Source organism: Dromaius novaehollandiae, chromosome 1 (genome assembly GCF_036370855.1).
Source record: "Dromaius novaehollandiae isolate bDroNov1 chromosome 1, bDroNov1.hap1, whole genome shotgun sequence".
Classification (NCBI taxonomy): domain Eukaryota; kingdom Metazoa; phylum Chordata; class Aves; order Casuariiformes; family Dromaiidae; genus Dromaius; species Dromaius novaehollandiae.
In genome coordinates this window covers 59,146,685-59,172,388 of record NC_088098.1, presented here as the reverse complement: position 1 = coordinate 59,172,388, position 25,704 = coordinate 59,146,685, and the positions used below count along the sequence as shown (strand labels likewise).

The 25,704-nt window shown below is 38.4% G+C and overlaps 1 protein-coding gene across 6 annotated transcripts in view; it reads left to right on the top strand.

The window, feature by feature from the left end:
- Nucleotides 1-24,937, top strand: part of SPIC (Spi-C transcription factor) — a 30,210-nt gene extending 5,273 nt beyond the window's left edge. For 2 of the 6 annotated variants that reach the window (XM_026119816.2, XM_026119818.2), the window contains 5 exons: nt 15,271-15,297; nt 16,006-16,099; nt 17,854-17,966; nt 18,897-19,005; nt 22,674-24,937. In XM_026119816.2, coding sequence (XP_025975601.1) covers nt 15,295-15,297; nt 16,006-16,099; nt 17,854-17,966; nt 18,897-19,005; nt 22,674-23,101 — 747 coding nt within the window. In that variant the 5' untranslated portion in view covers nt 15,271-15,294 and the 3' untranslated portion in view covers nt 23,102-24,937. Of the gene's footprint in view, nt 1-13,684; nt 13,775-13,820; nt 14,892-15,270; nt 15,298-16,005; nt 16,100-17,853; nt 17,967-18,896; nt 19,006-22,673 lie in introns of those variants that run through there. The other 4 variants (XM_026119814.2, XM_026119817.2, XM_026119819.2 and 1 more) reach the window with 4 other exon arrangements.
- Nucleotides 24,938-25,704: the final 767 nt, after the last annotated feature.

Sequence of the window (25,704 nt, the reverse complement as noted above, 5' to 3'; positions counted from 1 at the left end):
CTTGCCACACAAAATAACCTCTATTTATGTGGAACTAATCATTGGGCTATCTAGCTTACAAAAAACATTCCTTAGTTCAGGATCCTGTGTATTATTTGTGCAATGGTTATTTTTACTGCTGCTTCAAAATAGTCTTAAAATAAAGCTAGTATGTCTGCTGAAATGTAGGATGTGGAAATAACTGCTTTTGTCCTGTGGAAATGGTGCTACTAGTAAGCTTCAAGTTCTATTAAAAAAAGAGGAACTGTTTTACTGATAAACATTATGCCGAGTCATATAAGTCTTCTAAGAGGAGATTTACAGTTGTTTCCTCGCGTTCTCATGGGAATGCAGAGATGATTTTAATCAAGGTTGATGACATTTGTTTTAGCTTATTTTCCTTTCCTAGGGAACCTCGTCAGTTCTAAAGTTCTTCCCAGTCAATGGCATTTTCACAAGCAAATAATTTTTCATCAGTCTTTGCACTCTGAAATAGCAAAGAAGAGAACTCTTCAAAGGGCCACTGATGGGATTTATTATCACAAATGCTTAACATTTAACTATAGGCAAATAATATTGGATAAGAGACAATCAGGTTATTTTGAAATGATACTTGAAGAGGAAAATATAGCTGTGTTCTTTTTCTGCTTTTAATTTACTTATGAAAAAGACCTGACATCTCTCTTTCCTCATCAACTTGTAATTGGATTACTTTTGCACTACAGCTATCAAGATTTGCACGTCATGTTTATGTTAAAAGACGATGGACAACTAGAAAACGAAACTATAAAATAAGGAGAGCAGATGTGCTAAAGCTGTAGCTTCTTAGATACAGGCAATTCTCAAGTTCTAACTGCAACTCATATGACTAGCTGGAGTCTGTAAAAAAACAGAGACTGCTTAGTAATCCTAATTCCTCACTTGGTGCTGTTGAAGCTGACATTGCCTGGAAATTTATTTGCGTGCTCAGCCCAGTCACTGGAGCACAGTGCAATGGAGCATTGGGAACATGTTGTCATCTCCAACCTATAAAAACTCCCAGAGATTCCCCTTCCCACAGCTTTTTGAAGTGTGTTGCATGGCTTTGTGCCTGTAATCCAGCAAATATTTTGTTATGTTGATCATTTTAAAAATAGAGAGGAATATTGAAAGTCTGAGAATTGAGGGAAAGGAATTTTTAACTAGTTACTTTTGTTGATGTTATTTTGTATGAATACATCTATCTGAGTCAAAACTCTTGGAAAACATTTGGGTAAATTCTGTTATTGTTGTTAAAGATTTACATGCTTGCACCTTCTGGTAAGGATCAAGAAGTCCCTTTAGGAGTCCATCAGTTAAAAAGAAGGAAGACCAGACCATATTCTAAAGTAAACTAGTAAAAGCACAACCCTCCTCTCCAGCTACTGTAAAAGGACATTGCAATTCCAATCAAGCACTCAAAAGTTAGTAACAACATGACAAAATTAAGGTTACTGGTACAGCTTTAATTTGCTCTCACTGTATACATGTATTAGGACAGTATTTTGACATGATCAACAGCCATTTCTGCTACAAGATCTTTGCCTCATTCAGTGCATTTATGAGATAATGCTCCTTTAGTGACTAGCTATCTGGCGGGATTTCATTATTCACTGCATCCCCACATGTTATTTACTGTACACTGTCAGATATTGCTTTCAAGAGAGAAGTGCTAACCTCCCTATGGACTCTTCTGTGCTGCCCCCTCGTTACAGCATATGAATGCTGCATAAGCATTAACACATTTATATTCACAAGAGCCTTGTGACGTGAAGATAATTATATTACCCCTGCTTTACAGATGAGAAATGAAGGCACAAAGAAGTTGAATTTGAAAATACCCAATAATTTGAGTGTACAGTATAAGATACCGAAGAACTCATATTTTAGAGAGTTCAGCATTTGTGGGCACTTTATAGGCTCAGGGCAATGTTTAGTGACTTCAGCTGCAGCTGTTACTACAGAGCATTTCTGCAAATCAGACACTAGGGTCTCAAGTCAGACACCAAGAAAATGAGGAACACTCAGTGAGTGACCACCTGTGAAAGTTTGTTCAAAGGGACTTGCCTAGCATCTTTTGGGAACTCTGTGGTAGAGACAGGGTCACAACCCACTTCTCCAGGGTAGCATTCAGCTGCTTTAACTTTGAGAGCATCCTTTCTCTTCCTTATTTACTGTATAGTCTGTAACTTCTGCAACAGATGCAGCAATGTTCCTGCAGATGACACTCTCCTTTACTGAACAGTCCCAGGTCGCCATTAGACCAACATTTATTCCATGCACTGAACGAAGTAAGGTCCTTTGGAGGAAAATGTTAAACATATATACCTAGACAGGAGGGAAGGGAGGAGGTTATGTTTTGATTTGGGCATTTTCTAACATAGGAGTGCTTTCACATTCTCCTGGAAAAGCCCTTCCCCCGGCCCCCCCAAATTTCTTCAGTTAACAAAAATAACATTTGGGAAAAGCCTGCCATAAAGATCCTTTCAATCTGCCATATACATCTCCACTGTTTTGAGTTAACTGTTCAGCTGATGGCAATAGCATGTTGCCATCTTCCTACTTCGCCAGCAAATTTCACATATTCTCTGCAGCAGAGAAGCATTAAGGGTCCAGGTGAAATGCTGGGTTCCACTACACTCTTGGGAGTTCAGGAGTGGGAAGGTGACATTGGTCCTTCCCCCTCTGTTCCTCAAGCTTGATTCCTCCTTCCCTTATCTTCTCCAGACCAGTCCTCCCCTTCTGTCTAGATCCTATTCTTCTTGCTTCCCCAGCTCAAGGCATCTTGGCCCAAGTTTCTCATCCCCAATCCTACTCTCCTCATCCAGGTCCCACAAAGCTAGTCCAGATTCCTTTACGAATTTTAGCCTTCCATATGTCTTCTTGCTAAATCAGTTCCAATCTTCTCTTCCCAAATCCTGGTCAAATCTCTTTTTAGTACTTCTCCCCACCACTCCAGTCAGCTCTCTGGTGTTCAGAGCCAGTGGCTATGTAACCAGTTTTCATCTCTGATGACTTCCAACTCCCGGTCTCTTTGCCCAGCATCTTCCCTGCTCTTCCGATTTCCAGTCATAGTTTCTTTCGTGTACTTCCCCGTGCATCCTGTGTAGCAGTCCCTGGTAGTTCTTCCTCTCAAGGTCAGCTGTTCTTGTACCTGCATTTCAGTCAAGAAGCTACTTGTTCCATGGTGCTTCAGTACTGTCCAGGAACTGGTGGAAGAAAAAGTTGGTCTGAGAGAGCACAGAAAAACTGGAATCCCTTCTTGCGTTGCTAGTACTCAACCACATCCTGGTACAAAGCTTCAGGTACAGGGTGAGTCCTGCTATGCCCCTGCAGTACTTGTTCACAGCATATGCTGATGGAAGATCGTGTACACAGTCTAGCACATGGGAAGAAGCTGGGAAGGAACAAAGCACATTCCCCTGCTGGGTCCTCAGGCTTCAGGTGCTGAAGTCTAATAATTTTTTGAGCATGGGTGAATTGAAGAATTTCAGTGGCTGGCAACTTATCTAAATTTGGATGGGTTTTTATGGGACAGAAAAAAAACTGTCCTCAACACGAACGTTACCACACCTGTTAGATTTTCAGTGTCTGATCAATAGCATATAATTAAACAATCCTGAAAAGGCTGTTATTAGGGACAAAGCAATTTTGCTTGCCTTGCACTTCAGCTAAAACTACTGAACAGATGTTCAACATGAGTCTCACAGTGGCATAGAGTTATAGCATTTAGCCAGTTATTTCTGTCATGATTTGTGTTTATGGACCTTTCTCAACATATATTTAAAATCGACCTTGAAAGCAGGCAAGAATTACTGGATATCCCCCAGGTTGTTATAACTTCTTGACATGGGATGGAGTAAAGCTTGATCTCTAAGGGTGTGCATATGAAATATGTAATGGCACTGCTGTGCTTAATTTAATTGAGCATTTCTATATTGCTTGAATCTAAAAGTTCCTCAAACCTCCAACATATATTTTGCATAGATAATGTGAAGAGCTTGGCCTAAAATGAGAAAAGTAAGGCAGATGCAGGTCAAAAATGCTATTTGGTTTGAAGATTGATGTGTCAGTGTTCCTCATTTTCCCTTGCTGCAACATGTTAAAAACATTACTTGCAAGCTGCCTTCTCTGGGAAACCTATTTATATTTATTTCTGTAAGGTGTCGGACATCTTTCTGGGGAGCTATTAGAGTACAAAGTACTACTTCTAACCATGCAGTAAGTAGAGTAATCAGGAGCTCAGCTTGTTTGGGTATGTTAAGCACATGCTTAGTTTTAAGTTAAAATATGCTTCTGATGAGGCATGAGTGAAAGACAACATCTGAGTGTTTTCTGGAATCGGATCCCTAGCTCTGACTATCATCTCTAAAGTGAGCTTTAAAGAAGTTACTTTAAATTAGACCTCTCACATCTTTAATTTAGATTCTTGTATATGATGAAATTAAGTAGTTAGCTGGCCCACAGCTTAATAGCAATTTCATAAAATATTGGAAGGCAACTAGAAACCTTAACTTGTAAACCCATTATTGCGTTTCTCAATCCATTTCATGTTTTTAAATATTTGTTGTACCAGAATAACTAAATATACACCCTACCTTTATCACATGCATCCTAGAAAACTTAAATGAGCTAGACTCACTGAGATCCCATTGTAGGTGTGGGTTGGGGGAATTCCATAGCAGACATTTATATGCTATATGTAAGGCTAAGGTGTGGTGTAACTGTGAACTCTCTTGCTTTTTAGTTGAATTCAGTGATAAAAACACAACATACTGGCATTTAGCCTTCTTTCATTGCAAGTCTCTCTTAAAGAAATCAGATTTTAAAATATTTATTTGATCCTGTGGGTTTGCGTGGCTGATGAGTGGAGAGGGAATGGCAATGTGGCCAACTCAACCATTCCTATTTTTTATCTAACTGATCTTTTTTCCCCTTGCATTTCATTTCTCTGTTTGCTAACTATCTACCCAGGAAAATGTAGGGAAAAAAAACCCCTCCCAGGCAAGATAGATAGTTTTTTGATTTTACCATTTCTTTTACCTCAAAAAGAAATTAAAAGGATTGTGGCCAAGTAGCAGCCATTGCAAAAAGACAGTTTCATTTGAAATTTAAAACCATAAACTACTCAGTTTCAGAAAATTATTTTTCAAACTAAGTTTCTAAGCCAGGAAATAATGTTACCAGCATACCTCCTACCCTACCGTCAAGATACAGGATTTCTTTAACACCAGATTGTAAAAATCCCCAAAGCCTACATGCTTTTTCAGCACTTCCCTGATAATAATAGGAAGCATTTATTTGCTAATCATAGCACTTTATGCCCACACAACTGTGTATCATCAAAGCATAAAACCCCATTATTTGGGACAGCATTTTTTTTAGTTACCTTCGGAGCATAGTAGTGAGATAAATTCTATTAAAAAAAAATTCTTTTACTGCTCTGCAGTTCCTTAAAATGTATTTCTCTTATCTAGAATTCAACAGAAATCTGACCTCATTCTGTTCCCTCAATAAAGACAAAATGTGTTGATTATTTCGTAATAGGACAATTGTAACACCAGTAACAGTGAACTGTCTTCGGCTTTAAATAGTTTTTGCCTTTTAACTACTTTTATTCAGAGCACTTGACTGTAAGGTCAGACATGTTTTCCTGTCTCCAGCTGAACTAGATCAATAGGTTACCTCTCCTAATCATGTATTACTATCTTCCTCCCAACCCCACAGCTTCCTCCATTCAGAATATCTATTTTGAAGTCTGCTGCTCTTCTTTTCTGTCTCAGCCCTGTGTAGGAAACACCTGTCTACCTCCCTGATGGGACTTCATCTAGATTTCTGGCCCTGAAAATGGAAATTTTGTTAGCGACTCAAACTGTTATGCTTTTGGTGGTTACATATCCCAAGCATTTTCTTAACTTTGTGGGACTACTCTTGGAGTAAGGTAACCTACATGAGAAAGGTGTCAAAATCCGATCTCACATTGTAAACTCCTTCAGAAAAATACAGGACACAATCACTTTGCATTAGGTCTTTCTAGGGGATGGCACTTAGCCTGTCTGTTGCACGTTGTAGAATTTGGGCCAGGCTGTCAGCATACCTTATAGTTAGTGATTTAAGACAAATATATCTGCAGCAGAAATAGTTGGAGAAAAATTCCTATGGAACATTTCATTCTTCAGTTGAAAGCCCAAACTGATTTTTCTTTTCAGTTTTTTGGGAGGTGAATTCCAACATACATTTTGCTTTTCTGGTTCTTGGCTCTCTGATGAATTTGCACATTTTCCATGAATGTTTGAGTGCTGCAGAAAACTCAAATTTGTATTAGAAAAGTTTTCCTCCCCTTTTAAGTAGAAGTTTATTCCTTATATAGTGTCTCCATACCATTTCTGCCTATTTTGAGGTTATAAGTGAAATATATACAATTTTTAGGCCTCCTTCTGCTGTGCTGTGGGGTGTTGAATTTCATTTAAGGTAAAGTTCAGTTTGCATTCTTATGATGGCCATGTAATTTTAATTGATATTTTCATTAATATGGCACTCATTACTCCTATTCCCTAGCTCTACAGACTTAGGAATACCAGGCTGGTCCCATGATTTGCCTCCACCACTTTCTGTCATAGGCATATTTTTCCATTACTGGTGACTTGCAGAGCATTTAAAGAGAATTTAGGGTTTGCTTAATAACACGTGTTTATTTTTTTTTCTTGTTCAGCTACAGAAGTGGCCTTTCAACAGATGCTTAAGTGGTCTATGTGCCTAAAGCTGCTATGTACCCTGTCCACTAAAAATGTTAGGATTATGTTGCATTTATAGTGCTTGCTTCTATATAGACCTGCTTTAAGTCTTTTAAGAATTTTTTTTTCTTCTGCTATAGACTTTTTAAGACCATTTTTTCCTTACTGGCTCCTCTGTCTTTAAATCTCCATCCTTCTTTTGTACCAAATATTCTGTCTGTTTTGTATCATCATCATATCTGAAACTTAATGCAGGTCATTTAAGATCGACCTTAAATACTGCTCCCCCTCCCCGTATCTCACAATTTAAATGAAGCAGATTTTTCATTCCCTACATAGTCTGGTTTTTGAGCTACAAAGTGATTCCCACCAGAATTCTTGCACTGTAGCCCAGCAGCCATGCTGTTACGTGCTCTTACGGAATTTCTTAGAAAGCATGTATTTATTCTGATAATATTTCTTTTTCTCAAACAGTCACCACTTGGGATTTGTTTCCAGGTTCTACCTGGAAATACTATCACCTATACAGCAATACTATTGCAGTGTTACGATTGTTCCAAACTGTGGGCTAAAAAAATGCTTTTCAGCAGCTGCCTAACTCTGTAGACATTTAATTTCATCAGCACCTCACCACTTGCCTTTCAGGTTCTCTTGATGGTTAGAGACTGTTACACCTAAATGTGATACAAGAACACCATACAGGGTCCCCATGTGTAGACGTCCTGGTGTTCCCCAGAGATTTGTGGCTTAAGGAATTTGATGATATCTCCATATTGAATAGTCCTCAATGGATTTTCCTCCAGTTGCTTTTTGAAAAGGTGTTATTTCTTAGTTTCTACAACTTCCTGTAGATAACTGATATCTTCTGTAAATCAACCATGTGTTGTGTGAAGTAGTGTATCCTTTGCTGGTTTTGTACTTACCTTCTGTGGTTTCCTCTGATGTCCCTTAATGCCTCTTCTAATACAAGAACTGTATTAGAACCAGCAGTGCAGCTTTTATGAATATCTAGAAATGGCCCAGTCTGACTGACTAGCCCAGTGCCTTCCTTCTTCCTAATGCTGACCAGGATCCAGACACTAGGTATTTGTCTCTCTGAGGTCCCCTGTGTGGTCCAAACTGGCAGCTCTTTCCAGATCATTCCCACCACCTCATGCAATTTCAGACATTTTGTTTTAAAATATGAGTGAGGGTTGCCTATTTTTCGCAGTGTGGTTCTGTGGTGAGACCACTTGCCTTGGAAGTAAGAGATACATGAAACAGTCTTTTCAACGGCTAACAGAGATTCAAACTTGCATCTCCGACTGAGGCATAGGCTGAAGGTGAAGAAGTGCCCTGGCCCAGGTTTAATCTATGGTGGCTCTACTTTTTAGGACGTCCTGAACAGTGGGGAGTGTGAGCTTAAACTTGCTGGCGCTGAGGAGGAAACTGAACCCAAATCACTGCTGGCTCTGACAGTGCTGCCATCACTCAGCTAATGTGTAAAAGGTTGACATGCATACCACTGCCATAGTCCCAGGGAGAGCTTTAAAAGGAAGGAAGGGTGTGGAATTTTAGCCATCTTTTTTGTAATGTTTCTTACTACCTAGATAAAGTGCTTTTATTCCCTGCACAGTGCTCTGGCTGCTGATTCTAGTCTGAGGTACAAAACTCCCTCCAAATGCTTCAGAGGGAGCCTAGGGAAAATAACATGCTGCATTCTGGTGACACAGCACTTAAAAGATCTGTATTTCAGTGCCTAATTTGTAACACCTACTTTTTATTGATCTAGCCCTCAGTCTGTGCAGTGTAAAGGCAAGGTTAGTAAGTTGCAATATGGATGGAGATGCTACAGCAGCTCTTACGTGCCTTTCTTTTTAGCTTTTTCAAAATAGCAACAATTGCCACCATTCTTCGGAAAAGATTCAAAACTCTTTATCACCTCAACCCAGCATCTGCCAAATCTCAGCTTTATAATTTAGGGGGAATGGTGTCGAAATGGGATATTGAATTAATCCTGAATGATCTAAATGCCTCTTGAATCTGAAGGTGTGTTTCTTCCACAAATATCTCAGCTGCCTGGAAAATGATTTGGTTTCCCAAATCTCATTATTAAAAGGGTTATTAAAATACTGTATTCTTGTTTGTACAAATTCTTTCTAAAAGAAAAGATTTCTATTTTTACCCTTCAGCAAACTAGCCTCTTAATGACAGTCTTCCCTTTAATACTTGCTGTTTTTGTAAAATACTCTTCTATTATTAATATTTTTGTCTTGCTCTGCTAGTTTTCGACTGAAATATTATTGGCTTGTAGGTGTTTTAGCTGTCCGAATATTTAAGGGAGTACTCTTTAAATGTATACATTACTCAAAGTAACTACATATATATGTTTCACTTTAAAATCTTCTTTTAGTCTTTTTTTTTATTCAATGCACTTGTCCTTATTAGTTCCCTGTGCTTCTGTTGTGGTTTCTGGTTTTCTATCTTCCCGGGACTTCCCAGCAGAAAGTCACTTCCTTTGGTTATATGGAGCCAAAGAAGAAGCTTCCTGAGAAATCCTGCTGACATGAGCAACTGGACCAGTATATTGGGTCTAGTTGTAAAGTGGAGGCTTTAGATGTGGGTTTTCCATTGAAGAGCTGATCTGCCTGCTCGCACGGCTTCAGCCTCCTTCCCACACTTCTCTTTTTAGGCCACAGAGGAGGGAATTAAATTTTTAGACCTAACCTCTGCAATGATTTATTCAAATACCAAATTTTATTATTGCAATTACTTGATCGATTGAAGTGGAATATGTTATACATGCAAAATTAAGTAAGTAAGTATATCTTTTAGGATTGGGTCATAGGTTCTCAATTCAGAAAAACATTAAAATTCAAACGCGTAAGTGGTTCCATTTGTATCTTTTACATTGAGATAAGCACATTTAATTCTGAAATAGTCTAAAAATAGTATCTTCTTAAGAAATATCTGGAGGTTTTCTCTTTAAACTTATAAAGTCCAGAAAACTATCAACTCTAAAATAGAATTAAATGTTATTTTTAAAGCAATATTAAAATAAAATAAAAGCTTCTGAGACAAGAATATGAAGATAATGTGCAAAGGTTTCAATCTCCATATACAAAGGTAAGGAAATGAGTTTGATAGAGATAATCTTTGCTTTTGTTAGGCTTAATATTTGATTTTTTGAAAATATTCAATGTCTTTTGTTTTCCTTAAGAAGAGAAAAAGCTATATACATAAGACGTAATTGAGAGAATGGTTGGACAAAGCTCTTTTTAAAGAAAGTTGCCCTGTAAGTAATTATGAAGACTTCTGAGAAGGATTAAAATGCAGAAATGCCATTCTTTCTGTTTAATCAACTGTAATGCTTTATAAGGTAGCCAAAGAAACAAAACAAATCAGGAAGTCAGGGAAGAATGTGCAACATTAGTGCTAGTACAGCAAATTTCCCCTTACCATACTGCAAATAACACCAGAGTGTGGACTACATGAGCCAGAACCTCTGTACAAATCAGCAGTGATCCTTTTGCTTTGGTGGCTCTGCACCAATTTCCGCCAGTTAAGGAACTGATACTGTAACTCCACCTATTACAATAAAACAGAATATTTTTTGCATTATGGAGAGTTTCGTTGCCATTTATAGAACAATTCAGGAGGCAAGTGAAGAGTTATAGCTTAGGATATATTCTGGTATTTGGATAAATCATTGTATTTGTTGAAATGCATAGACTAAAATCTTCCAGCACAAATAGAATTTTTAGACCCAGTTTCATTATCTGATTTACTTATCTGATATGGTGCCAGAATTGGGGTTTTGGCTTTTGTGTTCCCATTTAGGGTTTTTGTCTCTATTCGACACTAAATTATCTGACCAACATCACGGTAAACAATATCATATAGGCTGGTGGTTAGCAGCATTTATTTCTGTGTTTTTGAAGGAGAGGTTTCATCATAGTCTGCAGCTGAGAATATGAATTCACGTGTTTTCTGAGCCCACTAATTTGATGTTCATATTCCAAACTGATTAGCTGTGAAACACTTATGCCGGGATAATCACTGTATTCTCCATGTAAGAGAAGAGATGGCTCCACACGCGGATCTGTGCTCTTGAGTAGAGAAAAGGTTTCATCCTTGCTGCAAGAAATGTCCCAGTTTCTTTTGAACTCTAAATGCAGTGGACCAGACGGCATAATGGCAGAGGTTTGAAGGTCCACTGATCAATACGGTTAGGCTAAGGAGGGGAGGACAGGCATGTATTCTCTCAACCGTTCCACTTTCATGGAGACAGCATCTATGGTTGTTTAATTACTGTGAATCTAAAGCCATGGGGATTCAGGACAGAAAGGTTGCTACAGAGCTGCATGGCCAGCACAGAGGTGGTGGAGAGGTCTGCTGAGGCCAGGAGAGAAGCTCTCTGCAGCCGTCCCGCTCGCCGCTTGATTTCTGAAGACTGTTTAGTTGGGAGGCAGCCTGTTCTGTGCGGGGCAAGTGATTCCCTGTGACAGAATCATTGCTACAACCAGGTTTTTCTTCTGTGAAATTCCTTCTGTCTAAAGTGATCTGTCTGTGTTGTTTGGGCAGTTACAAATTGTCTGACATTCAAAAACTTCTGAGAAAGCCACAAATGGCTGGTGAGGAAACTTGCTATTTCAAATTTCACATTCCTTTAGGAAGGGGGACTGTTTTTTATTCTGTGTTTGGACAATATCTCATGCAAGAATCTTCACGCTTTCTAGAGCCCTCTGAGACAAGTACTGTAACACACTATTTAATTCTGTGTCTTTCACACAAAGACAGGTGACAATGCTTCTTCTATACCATTACTCTGAACTAACTTTCAGTGCAAAGCAAAGGTAAAAGAAAGTTCTGAAACCTAATCATTCTGCTGTTGGAAGTTTGTTTTTAAAATATGGAGGAAGGCGAAGAACTCGATATTGTTGCCTCTCACTGATACTCAGATTTTGATACCATGCACGGTTGTTTGGGACACTAGAATTTGAAGAGCAAGTTCTCTTTTTCGCTGCCATCTGTCTTCCCATCGAATGCAAAAATCAAAGCAGACTTTGTAAGGACAGTTCTTGGCAGAAGCCAACATGCAGCCTGGCTTGATTGTGCTGGGATTTGTTGAGGAGTTCGCTGGCTCCCTGTCTTGAGATGGACCTTACATGGCCGGTTCAGAGCTCCTGTGGTCTTCACAGGGAAGCAGACTGAGCCCCTGGTCTGGGCTTATAACAGGTCAAAGATAAACTGTGTAAATGGCACAGGGAGTCTACTTCCAGCCTAGGAGACAGTGATGGCTTTCGTTTTAATGCTGTGTGTTTGTACCTTCCCATTTCCTTTGAAAACAATATTTTGTTCACTTGCCTGACAATATAATTTCTTACTTTAAATGATAATATTCTGAACGAGCAATTTAATTTAGGAAAATTGATTGTTTTAGTGGTGTTAAAACCTTTAATCTCTCAATCTTCACCCTCTGCTACTACAAGCAGGATGGGGAACACAGGAGTGCAGAATAGTAACTGCTCAACTTCAGATCTAAATGTGGGGGTAGGCAGCTCAGGTTGCATCACTAGAGCTTCTATGAATGCCCCATTTATCTAAAGGAATCCAGGAGGAATCTGGGCCAAATTCAGATGTGTGTTACAGTACAGAAATGTCATTAATTTCAATGGAGTTTTTCTGAACTGAATTTGCTATGACTGCAGGTAGAAGGTAGTCTCTAGTGCTGAGAACTAACGCTGTGCAAAATGCAAATGTAGCTGTTCCTTTTCAGAAAAATCTTGGAGCTCATTCATAATTTAAAATCCGCTAGATATCCCTACTGTAGGAAGGAAGTGAACACTGAAATATATGCTTTTTCACATTAAAGAGAAAAGTTAACTACATCAAATTATAGATTAGCAGATGGAGAGGAAGTTAATGTGTAATCCAATTAGGCCTATAAAGCTGTGCTGAGTCACATTTTGCTGTTTTAAGAGCACTGTTCCTGGTCATTTTCCTTTATAAACCCAAGTCATAGCAGAGAAATGCCACAAAATGAAACGTAGTTCAAAAAAACATATACAAATATTAATGTATTTCATTAGAAAAGAATGTTGGATATTTTGAAAGTTCATGGTTTGAATTTTCAAAAGTCAGCTTGCATTCGAAACCAGCAAATAATAGTTAGTGTTAACACTGGCTTCAAATAACCTGCAGTCAGCACTCACAGCCAGGTGGAGGCTAAGTCTTGACTATGGTTGTTGGTTGAGGGAGCGTACCTAAATAGCCTGAGAGGTGATTGCTATTGTACAGCAATTTCATGGCATGTGATGAGGAAATTTGGTAGAATGTGCCTCTGAATTGGCTGCAAAGATCTAAGGCATAGGGTGGGTTATGTCAACAATAAGTAGTTTTGTGCTGAAAAAATAGAGAGCCCTCATCCTATAGGATCCAGTAGCATGGCTTGTAGCTGCTCAGAAGGTGTGTGGTGAATCAGCAGCTACAGCTAGCTCCAGGACTAGCTCCAGACTAAAGACTGAATCTTTACCGAATGTTTTAGAGTAGAGCTGGACCTAAGCTACAAATCTGAACTTTGAAGTAGAGTTCTGAAATTCTCCCAACCATGCAGGGCTCATATTTGGGGTCTAGTTTGCTCTACCTACACTGAACTAACCAGGAAGCTCAGATAAAATCTCAAGGTCCCCTGCAAGTTGTATGGGACAGGTCAGGGATGTAGGATTTTTTCCCTTGCCTGGTAACATACCAGTGACAGCTCTGTTGGGACGCTCCAAAGCCAAATAGAATCTGTCCTAGTGCTTAGTATCTGCAGGTTTGGGACAGTAGCTAAAACATTTTATTTTATCCCAGTATAAATCACCCTTCTTTTGTGCAGAATGAAGGGCTGTGCTAGCAGTGTGCTACTATACCTTTACTCTAAAAAAAATCCCTAGTTGAAGCACTTCCCTAAAATCAGCTATTTAATGCAGCCCCTTTGCCAGCCCATTGCTGTGGGAACTCAGGCTTTCATTTATGAAACCAGACTGATTCTTGTGTTACATGTGGAGTTGAAATTCTAGGTAAGTGTTCAGATTTGTTTTTTAAACTTACCCAAGGTGTAACTTTTTTAAAATATGATTTCAGCTGTATAAATGATATGACCATTCAACAGTACCTTGCTGATACTTCTATTTTTTTAGGCTTTGAAAGGCATCAACAATGACTACAGATGTTCAGCCAAGGTTACCACATATCAGTTTGGAATTTTAGTCAGGCAAAAGCATTTTAAGGAAATGGATTAGTTAAAATCAGGGGAACACTAGTTTTGGATCTTTACAACAGAGATTCATGTCTTTAATTTCTACAGCTATATATCGCATGAATCTGTGGCCACCATTATAGCTAAAGGATTGATTTGGTCCCTCTTCATTTTAGAATAAAATTAGATCAGTCTAGTGACATACTTGCTGCACTAAAGTCAAGGAGAAAACTCCCATTGATTTCACTGAAGTCAATTAATCACCAAGATTTCTTACAGCAAGATCCCACAAACATGTATGTTCAGTCATCAAGGTTTGAAAAACTTTTACAAGTTTTGACAGCACTTTATGTTAAAATATGTGCATGTTATCTGAACCATAATTAACAGATTAGAACATTCATGGTGAGTGTTGGATAAAATTCTTTCCCATTTATATTTAAGTATCTTGTCAGTTCTTTGCATTTTAAAACTTCACACAGGGACCAATTTTGCATCTACTGGAACTGCTAACAGAGCTTCCAGTATTTTCAATGCACTATGATCAAACCTTTAAAGAGTAAAATACTGATGTGCTGATTATTATTTTTATGATTGGGAAGTGGTAACAGTAAATGAGAGCAAGAAAACAACTGCAATGTAACAAGACCTGATTATTATAATCTGTAATGATGTATATAGTGCCAAAAGGTGGTACTAAGGAATCATTTCTGAGTAATGTTGTATATAAAGTATATTCCATGTTAATCTGACTGAAATTTTGTCTATTTTCACTGCTTATTAAACAACCAAATTTGCTTATGGAACTCACAATTACTCTGAGAGTTTGTGTATTTTCTTATACAGTCATATGCTAATCTGCCTTATGGAAAAAAAAAACTCAGCTTGTTTCAGTTACATCTGAAAAACAGAGACTTAAACACTTGCATTCAATTCAGGTCAGTATTTTCTTTGTGAATTAAGCAGTTAAGCTAATTAAGACTGAATGTCAGCAAAAATACATCTTCATGCTGTCTTTAAAACATGTTTATAATGATGTGGATATTAATCTAAAAGTTACAGTATTAATGAAGCTGGAAGCTTTAGTAATGAAAAAGAATGAATTTTAAAAAACAATATCCAATGTTACAAGTTATTTAATTCATTAGAAATGTCACATTTTAATTCTAAATTACTTTTATCTATATTGTTAAATATCTTTTATGTCATCACTGGAAATCATCCAGAGTTACTCCATTCGATTAATTTTATTTGCGCTGATAGAAATATTGTTTATTTTGAAGTATACAATTTTAAAATATTGTTTATTTTAAACAGGATTCCAGCTTTGGTATCTAAATAATGGTAAGTCTACAACACCTTTATTCTCTTTCATTACTGAAAGCTTCAAATAAGCTACAGAAAACTCTTGGTAAACCTCTCCATACCTCTCCAGAGGTCCATTCCAACCTTAACCCTTCTGTGGATCTGTGATTATGTAAACTCAAATTTTTTCTTTTAGCTTTTATTTAAATACAAGATGTCCTAAAACAGCAATAAACAGTTTTCTGAAAATCCACAGTGTGGTTTCCTATACTGGCATAGTATGGCATTTTCGCTGCATAACCAATTTCTAATTCTTGTGTAATATTTTTTGACACTTCAGTGTTATTGAATTATAATTTTGGCTTCATAACTCATACTATACGAGTGATATATATCTCTGTATGGAATACCATAAAGCAATCTAATAACATTAACACCCCTTCTGTAAACTTCTGCTGCAAATTAAGGAAATGAACCTTGAAACATTTTCCCAAGTGAGTAATTTTACCCACATGAGTTGTCCCATTGACCTCAAAGAGACTTCTCAAAGGAGTGAGAACTTTCTCATATTAGTAAAGATTATGGGAAGGCCTAAGTGCCCGCAAAATGTATATTCTAACAGGATGGTGTGATATAGGTATATACCACATAATTGCTGTATTTATTTGGGTTTTTCCACCTGATTAAATATTGAAGGAACAAGCCTGGTCTTTGCTGACTCTTGACAGAAAAATGTTCTTCTTGCAGAGTTGTCCTGATCAAGACATACTGGGCCAGGCTTTCGAAGATGCATTAGAGGTGCTGCAGCAGCACTCTGACACTGAAATGCAATATTCACCAGGTAAAATAAAACTTTTACTCCATTTCATTTACCACTTTATATTTTCAAAGGAAAGTACAACTTGAGTCTCTTAGGTGGGAGAGTAATTTCCCAGAGGTGGATCAATGGACAGTAGAGGGGTACATTGAGAGGAAGAAAAGAGGGAAGAATATCTGAAGGGTCGCAGTCCCTCCATTAACACTGCCTCGGGTGGCATGCATCATTCAAGTCACAAGACAGGGAAATTGTTGGATGATCCTCCTCTCCCTTCCCCCCAGTACTAACCTAAGTGCATTGAGTTCTGGCTTCCTATGTTTATAAAACCACAGTGCAACAGCCATTTTTCTAGTTCTCAGTGATTTAATTGAAAAAATGCACTTTTATTTTGCTGTGAACTCATATAACAATGAATTCTAGTGAAAAAAAAAGACCAACAATCCAACGGGTAAAATTCATTTCCACAATTACTTTTTTACATTAAAATACAGATTTTAAGTATTTTTTATGTAGAAGTGGTAGTTTGAGTCTGGATAATTATTAAAAATGTGTTTTTCTTGGAGTATTTACTTCCTGGAGTACTCTTCTAGAGTAAGTTTTCCACTTCACAAAACTTAAAATATAGGCAAGCTGTAAATTGTTCCAATGAAGGCAGGGTTTTGGCAATTATAATACTATAGAATTAAAAATCTTTCTGTGCTTGATGATTTTACATCATAAATAGAAATGGAAAGAAGGGAAGATAAGAGACTATATCACAAGCCTTGTAAGTCCAGAACAAAACTTCTGCTGTCTTCAGTGAGGTATGACTTTCATGCAAGGAATATTATTTACATATTTATCTATTATATACTGAAATGTAAATAGGACACAGATTGGGCCAGATATTCAGATGCTGTTGAAAGGTTTTTGGCTCCACTGCCATGGCAATTTATACATGCTGAAGGATCCACTGTATAGAATTTTTTGCAAATGTTCTTGCCTGTATCTATTATCAGGGCCAATGAAAAGAGGTTTTAAACATTTTCAACTCAATGTTTAGATGTCCCGCAATTGCACCCAAGTTTCCAATCACAGTAGATGTACCCCTCCAAGGTCTTCTTCTGGCCTCCTAAAGAATGTGTAATTTCTTCCAAATGTCTCAATTCAGTGTTCTCCTCTGCTTCTTTTAAACATCCTAAGGTCTTAGGCTCCTTCCATGTTGTTCTTTTTGGCACTGCAGATATTCTGAGAATTTTTTTCCTTGTAGTTGATTTGACGTAATAACATTTTTGGACAGCTGAGATGGTATTGCCCAGGTTCATGTTTACCAGTTTCTATTCTTCACTTCATGCAACATTCTAGATACTTACTTGTATTGCTAATGGTCTGCATAAGAACTGTGTGATGTTCTCTTTTCCTTTCTAACACATATATTATCATCATGATTCATTATGTCTGGCGATCTGCTTGGCCCTCCTTTTTCTATTAACTGAACTATTTCATAATGTTAACTCACATTTTATTTTAACAAATACTGCTTTTCATCATGAAGGCAAACAAATCCAGCCCAGGAACATCACTAGCAGTTGCAGTGTACATAGCTATGTACAGATTGTGATGGATAGCCCACTGACACAAAACATTCTGGCCCTGGAGAGTTTATTATCTAAAAAGAAGTCTTAAGAAAAATGCATTTTGACAGACTCAGTAACACATTAGCTTGTTTGCCGCTGGGGATTTTCCCTCCTCTCTCCCTTCTATTCACTCAGTTTTTGCTCCTTCCTCCTAATTCTCAGGTTATAGAAATTGCCTGACTGTGATCAACCATCATCCTCACTTCCGAGCAAGTGCCAACTACTCTGCAGCACCATCTGCAGAGGACCCAGGATATAGCTGGAGAAATGTAATAGTAAGTGAACTGATTCCTAATAACACAGTCAGTCATAAAAGGAAAGCTGGCCTGTTTGTAATTTCTAATACAAATCATTATGTTAACTCCAGCATAAATTCAGTCTGGCCAGGATGAAACTGCCTAGGGAAATATTTGCAAAACATGTTTAGTAGTCTCTCTTTAGGACCCACCTTAACTTTTTGACTATGGTGCTCTTCTGTGGTTCATCACGTAATAGGACAAACAAACCTACTAGTACAGTAAGGAAAAGAGCTTCTCTCTCTCACCTGGGAACAGGCAGAGAACAACAAATTCCAGCCTCCACAAAGCTTCTGCCCCCTTGAGAAAGTACCATTCCTTTGATTTCTTCTCCACCAGTCTACCTTGAGATTGCTGGAAAGACTAGAATTAGTTGGCCTCTGGGTTCAACTTCAGCCTGAAGAGTCCATATTCATTCTTAAAAAACCTGAAAGTGTGGCTTCCAGATGGTGGTGGAAAATAGTGTGGGGAAGATAATTTCAGGTAGCTGGCTTCCACAAAAGCCCCATTTTCAGCCAGGAGATTAGCAGAGCAGGACAGAGGAACTATAGAGTCCGTCTAGAGACACTGTTCAAATGAGCCTTGTCTTTTATTAACTCTGGAAGAAGAACCCACAGTTCCTTTTCTGCCTCCAGCGGAGGAGTTCAAGGTGCACAGTGAAGCAATGACTGTGTTTTTCCCCTTTTCCCCTTAAGCTCTCCCACAGTGGGCAGTCATTCCCACTGGACTTAAGTTGGTGCTGCTCTTTACTGATACAGTACACTCCTTGCATCTGTGGTTGTGAAAAATCCTCTGTGTGTCAAGTGAAGAAAGGCTGGATTTTTAAGGCTTCAGGCAATTAAGTAGTTAAAATTTCTTTTTCCTCAGAGAATATACTCTGTTAGTAACTCTTTGTCTTAATTCTTGAAGAACAGTGCAGCGGATTTTTGTGCAGATGAAACTGTCTACCACACTCTGCAGAATATTCCAGAAAATCAAGTGATGCATGCTGCTGCTGGCCAGCCAAAAGCAGGGAAAGGTGTGTAGAAAGAACATAACTTGATATGGATGTTGTGTTACTTTTAAAATTCTTTGGCAAATCATGCTTTCTCTATTTCCTAATTTTTTTACTTTTAACAGGAAAAAAAAATGTTAACATTTAATAGTTATAGAATACAACTGCTAAGATTCAGTTCCTATCTGCTAAATCTCATAAGGTGAAATAAATTTGTTAGCATCTCATTCTCTCCTCTTGTTTATTACCTGCAAACATAGATCAGAGAAGTGTATCAGTCCAAGTCACTTGCGATGAAGTCTGATGCAAGGAAGTAAATCTAACTATCAGTAATGTCTTTACCCACTTTAATAACATCTATTTCACCAGCGAACAGTGATTTTCTTGAAGGTTTTTCATGCATTTAAAAATTTCTTGTACTTGATTTTATGTCTTTCTCTGTTTGTTCTTCAAATTTCCTCTTAGTTTTTGTAACTTCCAGTGCACATTTTAATAGTCTAACAGTTATTGTTTATGCTCCTTTTGCATGACTTTATTTGAGGGGATTTCTGTTTTCCGAAGAATAGGTCAGGGGACACTCATCATTACAGCACTTCAGTTGTTTATTGCATTCGTTCTTTAGTTTTCATTTGGGACTCAGCATCCCTTCTATGACTCTGTTAGATGAGATTTCCACAGCTTCCATTCTGAGCTGATGTACTCACTTTTGCCCATGGGGTCTTTTCAAGTAGCTTCCTGTTTTTGTTGCTTTTTGAAATCCCCTTCTCTCAAATTTAACCATATGGTGCCAGTTTTTGGTATCATCCCTTCCCATTGATGTTGAACACTGGTTTCTGTTGCTTAGTAGCTCTAGTACTACTACTGCCACATGTTCCATGGGACTTTGGGAAGAGCAGCCCCTCTTTTTAAGTCCTGTACTTCCGCACTTGGAATTCACTACTTCAAAGGCAAGCCTGCTAATCCAGAAATACTGCTTACCCAGTGTTGCACTGGGGAATTTTACATGTCATTAGCTGAAGTCACCTTCAGCTATTATTGCTCTGTTAAACCTCACTTCTTGTTTAATCTTTCTTTAACATTAGGCATTCAATCTTCTTATCCTTTTCCAGACAGCTATACTGCATAAACTTTTAGAATGATTGACTATTCTTGTGCTTTCTTTGTTCATGGCAATACTCCTGTCGGAAATTTTAATTTGGGGGACAATTTGCACTGCACCTAGATAAGTTCAGTCCTCTTGGCCTCCTATTCAGCCATGAGAGGTTATGTCTACACTAGCAAGTAGTGTGGCCCAGTAGGAATGGACTTGTAGAGGAAATGATCAGTACTGAGGAGCCGGTATCTGTGTTAAAGTATTTCACAGGAAGTTTACTTAGGACTATCTCAAGGCTGGCACTGAGTTCTAAAGCTGGAATGACTTAGATATGCTTTTGGAGTGTATCTTTGAGTTTAGTTTCCTCTGAAAGGAGTCCAGTTCATGCACTTCAAGATCATTCATATGAGAGATACTCCAGTCCCTTCATCATCTTTGTGGCCCTTTGCTGGACTCACTCCATAAATCTGTTTTTCTTGTTACTGCGGAGCCCAAAACTGGACCTAGCACTTCAGATGAGGCCTCACCAATGCTGAGCTGAGGGGAAGGATCACCTCCCTTGGCCTTCTGGCAATGCTCTGCCTGATGCAGCCCAGGATACTGTTAACTGCCTTTGCCACAAGGGCATACTTCTGGCCCATGTTCAACTTGTGTCCAACTATAGTTGTCCACAGCAGCCAATTAGGATGCTCAAGGACAATTCAGCAAAGAAGGCTAATGCAGATTCACTGAAACATCTTCTGGACGAGCCCCTCTCTCTCCAGAGACCACATAAGAAACCTGCAGATGCTAGCCTGTTAACTTAGATTGATGTTGTACAATAGCTTAAGGCAAAGTAATGAACACTGCTAGCTTGTGCAGCGGAGTGCGAGTTCAAAGATCTCTGAACTAACTCTAGCTCAAACTGATGCATCCACTTGGTGAGGCACTTTGGAGATAATAGCTGGGCTCTAGAAACATAGCTGCATTAGCACATACGAGCTAATAAGCCTTCTCAAACAAAGACTTCAGCTAGAGATGATGTGTCTGGAATTAAAAACTTGGACAGAAATGACAGCTGAACTAAGAGGAAGGACAGCATGAAATCTGAGATGCTATTACAACTACACGGCTCCACTATCATTTTCCAGCAAAGACTCAGTCAGCAGTAGCTAGAGGCTCTGCTGAGCTGCATAGACATCCATAGACATCCACAATGTCTTATTGTTCTTATTCATCCTACCGTAGGTACGTAGGATTACAGCATAACTGAGGCTGGTGGGGATCTAAGGAGGTCATCTACCATGGTTCAGAAGTGCTTACTGTGACCAGGCAACCTCCTTCACCTGTTTGCTTTTAAGCTTCTCATTTTCATAGTCTTACATATATTTCCAGTAGAATATGTATTTCTAGCCACAGAGCAATTTTTATTTAGCTCCTGACACTTTATTACTTTTTTGGAAAGTACCTCTGATTTCAGGCTCTTCTTCTTCCTAGTTTGGCTGTCACTTCTCTCCTATTTCCTTATCACCAGATGCAGGGTTACCATCATCCCTAACAGATGTCTTGGCTTGACCTCGGTGCTCCTTAACAACTGTCATTTTCCTCAGCTCCTAGTTTAAAATAGCCATGCAAGACAAGACCTTATGGTCTTTAGGTGCAGCTGCTTGTTTCCACTTTAATTAAAGTGGAAGACATTCTTCTGCATAGACTCTGCTTTCTCCAAAATGTTCCTCTTTCTCTCATAATTTTCAGTTCTTCCTCCATATGGCAGCTGCTTGGTTAACCTTGGCTTTATGAAGGAAACTTCAAGCACTTCAGAGAGATGGATCCAGTAAACCTAAGTGAAACTAAGTAAGCTCCCTTAGTAGACTTAAGTTTGAGATCTGAAGCTGTGGGGAGGAGACCAATTCAGTTAACTGAGAAGTGTAGTACTGAAGCTTGCTTTTATTCTGCATTCGAATGAAAATTCACACTTCTGATTTTTTTTATAAAATGTAGTACGCCAGAAGATCTGTTTCCTTATTGACTAGATAAGGTTCAAAACTATCTTGGTCTTCCTGTTCACTCACCCCTTGCTTCTTACGTTGAACAGTGACTACCTTGCATCCCAGAAACTTTCCTGAAATAAATTTGGACAAAATCAATTCATCTCCAAAATCTTTGGGTTTTGATTAAGCAGGGAAAGCATTTATTAGAGAACATTCAGACTAGCTCTCCAGAACCTCTTTACTGCACTGCCTGAAACTGTAAGTACCTGTAATAGCTTCTTTGACCATGTACCTGCCCAATATGTGTCTGAAGATTCTGGAAGTGGCTTCTGAGGGCTACCAAGCAGTGAAGTCACCAAATATTTGTCATGATCCCCTAATAACTTGCTCTTGAAATTCTAATGACCAGATCCCTTTCTGTCAATCTGTACATATTTCAAAACTATCACCCATTAAATCTGTTGCTGGTGTTTTGTTGAATTGTTTGTACTGATTTTTTAATTTGTGGCAGGGTATTAGGTTTACCTATGCTTTTGTCTTTAAGATCCTTTCCAAGAAAAGGGCAACTGTTTATCTTTCAAAACAAGTATGACTTCTGTTCTGATCTTTTGTACTTTATTTCTCAATAGGTAGAAAAAAACTTCGACTGTTTGAGTACCTCCATGAGTCTCTGTATGATCCAGCTATGGCAAACTGCATCCAATGGGTGGATAAGCCCAATGGTGTCTTCCAGTTTGTCTCCAAAAACAAGGAGAAACTTGCAGAGCTGTGGGGAGAAAGAAAGGGAAACCGCAAGATCATGACATATCAGAAAATGGCCAGAGCACTGAGGAATTATGGAAGAACAGGTGAAATCATTAAAATTCGAAGGAAGCTGACATACCAGTTCAGTGCAGTTGTTTTACAGAGACTTTCTCCATCTTATTTCTTGGGAAAAGAAACAGTTTATCATCCATACATTCAGTCTAATCAAGAATATCAGTGTGCAGATGACTGGATCAATTACAATAATTACATGTATAACAATGGTTATGCATTACAGCATGCTAACAGCTAGACACATCTTTCACATAAACAGGCTTTCCAGCTCAGGAACTCTTCTCTACACATGGCTTTTCTTTTAAAATATCTTACCAACACACACTGAGGAGGGTTTTAAAAATGGCTTTGGCCTAGTTTTGTACTTTTTGAAGTTAATTACAGTCAGTGACTATTCAAGAAAAGCAGCAGCTCTAGGGCAGGTTTTGTTCTCTGTTACATTAATCAGAGGAATTCCTTCAGATTAAGTTACTATACCCAAGATCAGGAACAAGGCTTTTGCCTGCTACTGGGCACAAAAGATCCCATCCTGATAACAGCCCTCTTACAACAGTCATTGTCTTTGTTGGAAGTTTTGCATATATCCCCAACATTTACAATCAGAATTTAGATGCTATTGTACTCTAGCACACACATTCTGTATCAGCTGGATGCATGTGAATTAGAAAGGGAAGAGATTTGCCAACTGTGTGAAGCTACTATCTGCTTTTTTCATCAATGCTTTCTATTAACAGACGTTTTGTGAGTAAATGTTTGGCTGAAGTGTAGAGTCCACATGAAGGTGCACCTGTTGGCAAAGTTGTTAATCCTTAATCACTTAAATTAACATATCTTAGCACAGATCCTGACATATGGTATTAGGATGGCCAGGTGCACATTTCACTGTTGGCAGTGGATTCGTTGGGAGAGCGACCATATCATGACAGAGTTAGTAAAGGATTATGCTTTTTATGAAGTTATTTACAGTTCTTCCCCCACTAATATGAGAAGCTGCACTTTTGTCCAGCAGTTTTATGTTCAGCTGACAAACAGCTTTGTTATTTATAATCTCTTTTGTATTATAACTTTATATATATACACATACAACTTCACTTCTCCAACTTCTTTTCCTGCATGGTGGTGTAGCCAAAAGACTCAGTGGTTTTGCACTCTTTTCATGGGGAAGGAGAACTAAATTTAGGTGAAGAGAGAGTACTAGCCATTTATGCCAGGGTGATACCTGTAGGTCTACTTTTTCTCATACTTCTGCTTCCTGGCACCCTTGCATCATCATTTGTATTGGCTGTTGTGCCAAAATACTTCCATTCAGCTGCATTCAATTGCATGTTCTGCATTTTGCTCCAGGTGCCTGCAAGCCCAGATATTGATAAAGTCAAAATTGATTTGTACAGAGAGATATAAATGGTGGCGTAATATTTTTGATGAAATTCACTGACTTTGATAGTTACTCTTTGCTCTAAGCAGGAGCTTACTTCTACAGAGAAATCATTTTATGTGATAGATGCAATACAACACTCCCTACTCAAGCAAAAATCAATGTTTTCAGTTAAGAGATGGAAGATGCATACTCCTATAAATATGAGTCATGTTAAATAGCACTAAAAGCAGTCCCAGATTTTCAGTCAGTGAACATCTGCCAAAATAAGAAGGTCATGACTGTGTTGTTAATATTCTGTTTTCAGTGTAGTTTCCTGAACTATGTAAGCTTTAATGACAAAATAAACACAAGAATGCCTCTGCTCCCGTAGAACGGAATCTGGATCCTGCTGTAACATTGTATGTAGTGGGAATTTTACTCTTACAAAGGACTGAGGTCTTTCAGTTGGGATGCCTTCATTGTATGAGCACATATGTAAATACAGCATTTCAAATGCACACGCACTTGCCAAGAAACTGCACAGTTTAGTTATTCTGCATCTGTTACCCAGTGCACACTGACTTACGTTATTTACTAGGCTGATAACATACACCAGGTTAAGAGTCTGCTTTGTGCAACATGCTTCCTTTATCAGAATGTTCAGATTCATTTTTCTCACTCTCATCTACTTGTTAAGGAAATAAATACTTATTCAGATTCTGTGTTACCTTTTTAACTTGTGTACAAACATTACCATTTACTTCTAAAATTGGTAGCCAGACTGAGAAGCTATAGCTGCATCTGGGAGGACTGGCCATACAGGAGAACAGTACAGAGCTGAAAGAGAAGAACACTGCAGGTAAGAACCAAAGGGAACTTCAGGCAGAGAAGAAATGAGGGAATGAGAATATTTGTGGAGAGGATAAGAGAGAACTTAGAGTTAAGTAAGTGAGGGATGAGCAAAGTGTGAGCAGGAGAAGTAGAGGGACAACCAAAAAATGAGAATGTTATAGCCTGCTTTCTTCAGCAAAAGAGCTTGTGTTTGCAGATACACGTGTGAGCAGGTGGGAGCTAAACAGCTTGGATATGTGTATCCTGCAGGTAGGGAAGCTGAAAGATACTGTGCGTGAAATAGAGAGGACAGCATATCAGCCACAGGAGGAGTCATGGGGACTGACAGTGTTAGAGATTTCTATAAAAAATGGTAGGCTCCTCCCCCAAATCAAATGCACCTAAGAGATTTTAGAAGCTGTTATTGTACTTCTGTGCCTGTATAGAAGGATTTTTGTAACTGTGCAGTGAACCAATATCGCGCTTACATACAGAAAAGATTCCAGACTGTTAGCAACTCTTTTACCTAGCAAAAACAGATCAAAACATAAGCAAAGACATAAGATGACCAAAAACTTGAAACACAGACATATATTGAGATTGCAAATACAGTGCATCTGTTCTTAATTCTGAGAGTGTTTAACCACTGAAAC